We start from the raw sequence: 9180 nt of genomic DNA, 5'->3' as shown, positions 1-9180 counted from the left end.
AGCCCATGAGGAAGTGATTCTTACCCTTATATAATGCTTTAGTGAAAAGTAAAGGGTAGTTGGTAGGATTGAAGGGATTGCTGCCTGCTAATGTGAACTGAAATATGGCAGAAATTGGAATTTCCTTGTGGGCCTGAGGTTGTTATTGGAGTTACTCATGATAAAGGGCGGGGGCGGGGCTGGGGGATGGGTTAGTCCCCGAGTTCACACTGTGAACTCGTACCCAGGAGGTAGAAGAGTTATTTTCCGGTCTAGGGCATCTGAGGTGGTCCTATTTTGACTGGGCATGTGATCGCTCTTCCTTTCATGGAGCTAAGGATAAGTAATGGGAGGGGGTGCTGCCTTATGAATCTTTGGGAGGTGCAAGGACAAGTACTGGCAGGCGGTTTGGGGAAGCCACACCACCACCAATACAGATAACTTGAATCCTTTGCAGCGTAGGGGAGGCAAGAGTTTGTAGGCTGAAGTGGTAGCTGAGCAAAGTGCCTCACTGGGTGTTAAGACACAGTGAAAATGAAAGGGGGGAACCCACCCGCAGCGCGGATGGGGACAGTTGAGAGGTTTTGTGATCAAGCCTAAGGAGTAAAGGACAGCTTGAGCTGGCCGATCCATTCATTACTACGGAATACTAAATCCAGCGGGAACCCAGGATACCGCTGCTAGAAATAGAGCCTCCGGCAGCAGTAACGCGCGGGAAGCGCGGAGGTTTCCCGCCACGGCCGAGGGCGTGGCCTCTTACGTCGAGCCCCGCCCACACAAAGTGGCGGACGGCGGGCTCCGCCCTTACCAAGATGGCGAGACGCGTAGGACCGGAAGGAATTTTCAGTTTCCGCCTTGACCTTTCCTCGGGGTAGAAGTCGGGCCTAGTCTGTGGAATCCCATTGTTTCCGGTATGCAACCGCGCAGTGTGATGACGTTGTACGGTTCCTACCCACCTCCTAGGTTCCTGAGTTCCTAAGAAGCGCTGTGTCGACGACAGTGGTGACGTGTGTAGCCTGGAGGATGGCGGACATTGGCTTGCGCCGCGTGGTTCCCAGCGACCTGTATCCCCTCGTGCTCGGCTTCCTGCGCGATAACCAGCTCTCGGAGGTGGCCAACAAATTCGCCAAGGCGACAGGCGTTGTGAGTCCCGAGCTTGGGGTGCGGCACGGGGTGGGACGACCACAACAAGGCTCCGGGCCGTGACATGCTTAGAGTTTCGAATAGGGAGATCTATGGGGTCTGCCAGCCTGGTTTTACGGAGGTCTTTGTTCTGAGTTTTCGGCGGTGAAAGGAGAAAGCCTGGAATGTCGCGCCTCCTTTTCCACGAGGTCTGAATAGGTAGCGCTGAGTCTTGTTGCTTTTTCCTGGTGAGCGGTGTATTGGCGGCAGCATGGGACCCGCGTGGCCCAAGTCACATGGGCTGGCGGAATGCTGCAGTCTCTGTGCCTCACCGAGGGCATTGGCAGCCTCTGGTGGGCTTTTAGTTGATTCAGACAAAGCGTGACTTGATCTAACTCACAACTTCGTTTACCCGGGGCTCAAGGTTGAATGCAATTGCTTTAGAAATGAAGGCTGGAATTTTCGTTAGTAAAGAAGAAAATGAATGAGAGTAGAGGCAGGGTTCTCCTTTTACTTATACTGAAGCAGGATTGAGCATCCTAGGATTGAGCACCAAGCAAGCATAACAGTGGACCTTTTGCTTATCGAATCAAACCTAGGTTTGAGACTAGTCTCTACCATTTGTAGCTGTGTAACTCAGGCAGCTTGCTTGACCTGAGTCTGTTTTTATTTATACAGAGATACCGTCATCCACTTCACAGGATTTTGGTAAACTTCCCAAGATGATATATACCAAGTGTTGTTTAGGAAACATCAGTAAGTGAAAGCTGTTCTCAAAGTTGTGATAATTTAGGATGTTCCAAACACATGTAAGAGGAAGATGACCAGGAATATGAAAGGTTTGGAATCCACATATCAGAAAAGCAGACATGACTGCCTGGGAAAACACTTGGAGAGTGTAGAGTGCTTCAGCATAGACAGTAAAAATGACCAAGAAAGTAGCAGAACTTCCTTAGCTGGGACACACTACCATGTAAGCCACTATAACTGCTTCCTTATTGGAACAGTTCTGAATTGACTGTCAGGGAGGCCACAAAGAGAGTTTCCACAATAGGTTGGATGGAGTTGTTTCTTTCAGAGTCAGGATTCTTTAGTTTTACCAGACAGAGTTAATATACCTAGGGGGGTTATGAAGGGCAGATATTAAGCCCTTTACGTGCATTATCTCTTATTTTCTCTCTACAACTTAATGAAATGTATAGTACTATCTCCATTTTGTAGAGAAGAAAACAGCCTCAGAGAGATTAGGTAACATGCCCATGGTCACACGGCAATAACTGGCAGAGGTGGGTTTCACATCTATATTTGTCTGACTGAGCCTGCCCTCTTGTTTGTAATGTAATACCTTAGATTTTTGGGGGAATCAATTTATAGTCTGTATCAACATTAATAACAATGCAATTCTGTACTGTATATAAAGCATATCTTATTTACCAATCTTCCAGTGATTTGGTATTATAAACCACATTTCAGCAAATGCCAGCTTGTATAAATGTTTGTTCCCTTGTTTCATGGGTAAGGATAAACTCCTAGATAAGATATTGGTAGAGTAAAATGAATGCACGTTTTTTAAAGCCTTTCATGTATATGGATCAACAGGCATGGGATGGATGGTGCCACAAATCTCAGGAATAGCCCAAGTTTTTAGAATCCAAAAGTGGGAAATACACAACTAGATGAAATATTTTTCTCCTGATTTATGCAAGTAGAAGTAATAGAACATGTACCATTTGTACCAAATTTAGTTGGCATTAATAGGTCACCCTTAATGAAACAATAACACAAAACATGATCTTTCCTTAAAGAACCAGGATAAAATTTCCTTACCTAATTCTTTTTTCTCCTATAGACCCAGCAGGATGCCAATGCCTCTTCCCTTTTGGATATCTATAGCTTCTGGCTCAAGTAAGCTTTTCCTGTTCCACTTTAGCTATTTTCTCCCCACAGTAGGCTGGCTGGGCCGTGTTCTTCAGTGGTTTTTGTTCCTCATTGGGCTGTTCCTTGGTTTGGGAAGCTTGTAATCTCCCAGAAGTTAGCCTAATCTATCTCAACAGGTCTGCTAAAGCCCCAAAGCGGAAGTTACAGGTAAATGGGCCAGTGGCTAAGAAGGCTAAGAAGACTTCATCCAGTGACAGCAGTGAGGACAGCAGTGAGGAGGAAAAAGCCCAAGGGCCTCCAGCTAAGAAGGCTGGTAAGGCAGGGCAGGGGGTTGAGGTTGGTGGTTCCAGGTAAAGGATTTGTGGCTAGCTTGTACCACATGGCTAATCTTTATTGGGACCTCTGCTTTTGTTCAGCTGTATCTGCTAAGCTTCCTGGAAAGGCTGTGGCCAAAGTATCAGAGAGTAGCAGCAGTGAAGAATCCAGTGATGATGATGAGGAGGCGGAGGAGGACAAAAAGAAAAAGCCTGTCCAGGTGTGCAGCTTTGGGGAGGGAAGGGAGTTACTTAAGAGATTGGAAAGGAAGAAACCTAAAACCTTGGCTTCTAACTTGTGACCAAGGGGTAGTGGTGGGTGCAGAACAGGTAACAATGGGGAAGAGTCTGGGGACGTTTTGGGAGATAACAGAAGTATGAGGTGTAGAAGGGATGTATGAGAATGAAGTAGGGCTCTGAATCTAAAGGAAATCAACCCCATTCTGCTATCCTGGGGATTTGGATTTCTCAGCGTTGTCTAGGGCTTTGGGAGTAAGAGAGTATGTTTGTAAACGGGTGTTGCAAGCTCTTGCAGGAAATGGGAGAGCAAGGCCAATGTATCAAGTAGCTGAACTTTTTGCTGCTTATTAAGATTTTCTTGCCCTTTCCATATGTATTCCTGCTTAGCTTTTCCTCACTTTTGTTGCTCCAGTAGCCTCTAAAAGATAAAAGGGGCCTAGAAAGCCTTCCAATTCTTGGCTACGTAAAGTTCTTGCTGATTTCCTTCCTTATGTGTTTTCTAACAGAAAGGAGTTAAGCCCCAAGCCAAGGCAGCTAACATTCCTCCCAAGAAGGCCAAGAGCGCTGAATCTGATTCTGACTCAAGCTCAGAGGATGAGGCACCAAAGAACCAGAAGCCAAAGACAACATCTGTGGCAGCGAAAGCACAGGCCAAAGCTCCAGCCAAACCAGGTACTGTTTCTGTTCTAAGATGCCAGCCTGCGGAATGGTTGCTCTGGGGACGACTATTAAAACTGCTCCTTAGGCACGGAGTTGAAATTGTATTGGTTGTTGAACTAGATGTAATGTTGTTATTATTTTTTTTTTAAGGAAACTTTTTGTTACAAAATAAAATTCTATAATTAAGGGCTAGGAAACAGAGAAACAGTCATTATAGCAAGGAAAACATTTAAAAAAAATAAAATGGTACCTGTTTAGCATTTTTTAGTTAAATTTCATAGACATTTTTGTTCCTACAAATCCCATTCCACTGACCACTTTGTGCTTTTCAGTACCATTTTTATTCCTTTTTATTCTCTGCCTTTCTTTACATAGGAAAAATGAGAATTGTTTTTTTCATACGCACTTTGTCTTGTGATGGAAGTTATGTTCATTTACAGAAGCTTCTCTGAATGGAATTTGGAGTGGAAGACTTCAGAGGGCATATTTAAATTATTTGCATCAGTAACCTTTGCAGTCTGCATTATGATTGCTCTAAAGACAAGAGAATTAAAAGACTTCTATGTTCTTAACTAATAGGAAGGAGGGTTTTCATGGCTCTTGACTTGCCTTGGTATTCCTTATACTGTTTCTTTTTCCTCCAGGCACACCGGCTCGGGCAGCTCCTAAAGTAACAAACAGCAAAGCAGCTAGCAGCAGCAGCAGTAGCAGTAGCAGCAGCAGCAGCAGCAGCAGTGATGACTCAGAGAAGGAGAAGGCAGCACCAATTTCCAAGAAGGTTTGGGCCGTAACTTTTGCCAGGGAAGAGGTAGCTGGGGACAGGGGTGTCTCAATTCCCTGGCAGGATTGGTTGGATCAGCATTTTCCTGGGGTAATTGATTTTCTCTTTGATTCAGACTGTACCTAAAAAGCAAGTTGCAGCCAAGGCCCCCGTGAAAGCAGCTTCCGCCCCTACGCAGAAGAGTTCTAGCAGTGAGGACTCCTCCAGTGAGGAGGAAGAGGAACAGAAAAAAGCCATGAAGAAAAAACCAGGTGACTGGACTGAGGGAGTCAAGCTGCCTGACTGTTCAGGGCCCAGTTGCAGGAGTACCTCTGCAGTCGCCAGCTGGACCTTTCTTTGGAGCCCTAGAGCACGTGATCCAAGAAAGGGCAAAGAGGAAGCTGCGGTGCCTTTTATGACCCAGACTTGGAAGTGACATACAGTATTTTTTGGCCATGTTTCATTTGTCAGAAGCAAGTTGCTAATTCATTCTAGCCCACATTCAAAAGGGAAAGGGAATTAAGCTCTACCTGTGAAAGTAGTGTCAAAGAATTTATGCACATATTTTTAAATGACCACACTGTTCCTCTTAAACAGGTCCTTACAGTTCAGTCCCCCCACCTTCTGCTCCCCCACCAAAGAAGTCCCTGGGGACCCAGCCCCCCAAGAAAGCTACAGAGAAGAAACAGCCGGAAGAAAGCAGTGAGGAGAGCAGTGATGAGTCTGGTGAGTCAGAGGGATGCAGATTCCCTCTAAAAATGAGTTTGGGGGTATCGTATGAGGAATTGAGAAGGTAGAAATGCTTCTTCCTCTGTTGCTTTTCATTGAATAAAGACAGGCCTAAGGCTCTGTAAGTGTTTTGGCATCCTCCTTTCCACTGTTGTTCTTCTGGTTGGGTTGGGACTCTAGACCCAGTGTAATGCCACAGGTTCTTCCCAGATTCAAGTTCTGAGGAAGAAAAGACTCCCCCGGCTAAGACAGTCATCTTTAAAGCAACCACTAAACCAGCTCCAGCAAAAAAGGCAGCAGAAAGTTCTTCAGACAGCTCAGGTGAGTCATGTGGAGGCCCTCAGAGCAGCAGTGGAATACTCCTTCCCTGGGTCTTCCTTGAGTCTGATTTGGGGAGCTGCTCATCCTGTCCCCCTCTCTGTCTAGACTCCGACAGCTCTGAGGATGAAACTCCTGCCAAGCCAGTCAGCATCACCAAGAATCCTTCAAGTAAGCCAACTGCCACTACCAAACAGCCTGCAGCCAAAGCAGCTGTGACTCCCAAGCCATCTCCAGGCAGTGGTCAGAAGCCTCTGGTCAGAAAGGCTGATAGCAGCTCCAGCGAGGAAGAGAGCAGTTCTAGTGAGGAGGAGGAGGAGGAAAAGGAGAAAACAACAAAGACTGTGGCCAAACCTAAGTCCAAGGTGATGGCCAAAGCAGCTGCATCTCTCCCTGCCAAACAGACCCCTCAGGGTGGTGAGGCTAGTAGCTCTGATTCAGACAGCTCCAGCAGTGACAAAGAGGAAGAGGAAAAAAAGACATCTAAACTCACAATTAAAAAGAAGCCGCAGAAGGTAGCAGGAGCTGTGGCCCCTTCCAAGTTGGCCTCCAAAAAGAAAGTAAAGGCTGAGGGCAATAGCAGTTCTTCCTCTGATGACTCTAGTGAGGAGGAAGAGGAGGAGGAGGAGAAGCCAAAGGGCAAGGGTACACCAAATCCGCAAGTACCCAAGGCCAATGGCACGTCTGCACTGACTGCCCATAATGGAAAAGCAGTCACGGACAACAATGAGGAAGACGAGGAGGAGGAGGAAGAAAAGAAACAGGTGACAGTGGCAGTTTCCAAGCCAGGTTTGTATCCAAAGAACCTACCTTCTGTTTTTTGTACCCCCAAAGTCAGGATAGGATATAATCTTGGGGTATGGGGTAGGGAAAGGAGGCCTACCACTAGGCTTCCAGTTGCAGGCTCTCAGTGTAGGATCCTGGGAAGAGAAGTAGGAAATTGGTCCTGAGTCTGGCTTTTTATTTTGTAGGTTCAGGAAAGAAGCGGAAGCAGACTGAAGCTGCCAAGGAGGCAGAGACTCCTCAGGTCAAAAAACTGAAGCTCCAGACCCCCAATACATTTCCTAAAAGGAAGAAAGTAAGTTGTCTCACTTTCCTCTCCGGATCTAGCCCTGTAAGAGTAGAAAGAAAAATCGGGATGATCTTGACAGCCCTCTCCCTGGCCTTACCTGCACTTGTGTGTAGTTCTGGAGGGCTCTTCTGTTACTTGACCACTCCATCATTAATTTCCTACTTTATTCTTCTCTAGGTAGAGAAAAGGGCATCATCTCCATTCCGAAGGGTCAGGGAAGAAGAAATTGAGGTGGATGAGCGAGTGGCAGACAACTCCTTTGACGCCAAGGTGAAGAGAGGGTATTCTCCATTCTCTAGGGGAGTGGGGTAGAAGAGAGGACAGCTTTTGATTCAGGTTGGTGGGATGCTCTGCGGGTTCAGGTTGCCTTGAGCAGGGAGTAGAATGAGAAGAAAGTGAAGAAGAAAGGGCCTCACTATTGGGTTTCTGTGTCGTAATAACCTCTCTCTCCCTACCAGCGAGGTGCAGCTGGAGACTGGGGGGAGCGAGCCAATCAGGTTCTGAAGTTCACCAAAGGCAAATCCTTCCGGCATGAGAAAACCAAGAAGAAGCGGGGCAGCTACCGGGGAGGCTCCATCTCCGTCCAGGTCAATTCCATTAAATTTGATAGCGAGTGACCTGGGGCCATCCGTGGTGACGCAGGGGTGATGATGTGAGACCACTCACTTTCCCCAGTGGACCTAGGAGCCCTCAGTTCTCTTAGGGGAGGTCTGGGTGAGGGCAGCAATTTAGAGTAGATCTTAAGACTTTGCAACTTAACATCCTCCCTGGTCCTTTTCTGTGATCCTAGTTTTGTACAGATTTGTTTATGAGTATTGTGTAGCAGGGACAAGCTAAAGGGAGTGTCATTTTTTAAGAAAATTTGTTTTACTTGTCGCCTTCTCCCTGTTCTGTGAAAGTCCTCATACTGAGAAATTTGTGTATTTTATATTAAATCATTTCCTATTGATTTTTGTTGTAATTTTCAGAGGCAGGTTCCCACAGACAAAAAATCTTAACCATTGTCCAAGACATAATAAAGGTCACGTGTGAATTTTTATAATTTATTTGGAGGAGAATTCTGCTATTATGAGTACACATGTGGTTCACTTTTCCTCCCTCCTACCCATCCGCAAAGCCCTGGTGAGGGGAAGTTAAAATAATGGTTAATGTATACTTATGTGTCTGTTAAGCATGCAATATGTATTTTGTACTTTATTCATTGGGTCTTGGACTGAAGTTTTCAGCTAGCATGGATCTACCTACTTTTTGGGATAAAATTCGCTGCTTTGTTACAGGCAGAATTTGGTGTGGTGTGAATGTTATAGGTCAGTCAGAAAATTTTTACTGTAATTTTATCATTATTACATAATGTTTGCAATAAATGACTTTTTTTTTAATTTGAAAGCATAGATTTTTCTGTTGTTGAAAAGCTTTTTTCTGCAACTTGGTTCTTATTAATATTGAGCATTAAGTGCTTAAATGTTCTAATTTAAGATTGCTGATTCTCAGGAAGCTCTTAAAACATTGAGGACCGCATCTTCTTGTTTTTACATTTAGAGAACAAAATAACATTAATTTATTCTGAAAAGTACGTATCGCTTGGTATTCCTGTCTTGGTAGCAGTAATGACAAAATTGGTTTCATTAGCTCTTACACGGTTGGGAATCATTGATCAAGAAAGTGGGGGAGAAAAGCTATCTCTATAAACCTCAGGCTTTGGTAGGAATTAGTTTACATTAGTCAAATTAATTTATATGTAATCTAGGTATATGCTAACAGAGATGACAGGAACCTTTGGAGAGTATAGTGTGGTTGGGAGAGCATCCTAACAGGATTATTGTGTCTCATAGTTGGTACATAGGAGCAATTGATGATGGGAGCATGGGTTCTCTTGAGAACCTTAAATATTAACTAACATTGGAGTTAATGACATAAAACAGTGAGCAGAGATATGGCTCCTAGGCTAAACTGGCTGATTGTAAAGCTGTGCGAAGTGACCTTTGGCAGTACTCTAAGGAGGGAAGGGAAGAGTCAGCAAGCTCTCAGAGGCTGGGCTGTTCCAGTGGTGGGAAAGGGTGCCCCAAGCTCTCATGGATGTCTTGTGGGTCTTAAGATTAGCCTCCCCT

The 9180-nt window shown here is 45.3% G+C and overlaps 1 protein-coding gene across 1 annotated transcript; it reads left to right on the top strand.

Moving 5' to 3' along the window:
- Positions 1-819: 819 nt before the first annotated feature.
- On the top strand, positions 820-8458 carry NOLC1 (nucleolar and coiled-body phosphoprotein 1). The gene is made up of 13 exons (XM_037805164.1): positions 820-1122; positions 2951-3006; positions 3156-3292; positions 3396-3514; positions 4040-4205; positions 4838-4971; positions 5090-5225; positions 5551-5679; positions 5893-6003; positions 6109-6789; positions 6972-7078; positions 7250-7342; positions 7531-8458. Exons 1-13 carry the CDS (start codon positions 1003-1005, stop codon positions 7687-7689), a joined length of 2148 nt encoding a protein of 715 aa, XP_037661092.1. The 5' UTR covers positions 820-1002; the 3' UTR covers positions 7690-8458.
- The last annotated feature ends 722 nt before the right edge of the window (positions 8459-9180 follow it).

Source organism: Choloepus didactylus, chromosome 15 (assembly GCF_015220235.1).
Source record: "Choloepus didactylus isolate mChoDid1 chromosome 15, mChoDid1.pri, whole genome shotgun sequence".
Taxonomy (NCBI): Eukaryota; Metazoa; Chordata; class Mammalia; order Pilosa; family Megalonychidae; genus Choloepus; species Choloepus didactylus.
This window is presented reverse-complemented; position numbering and strand designations above follow the sequence as displayed.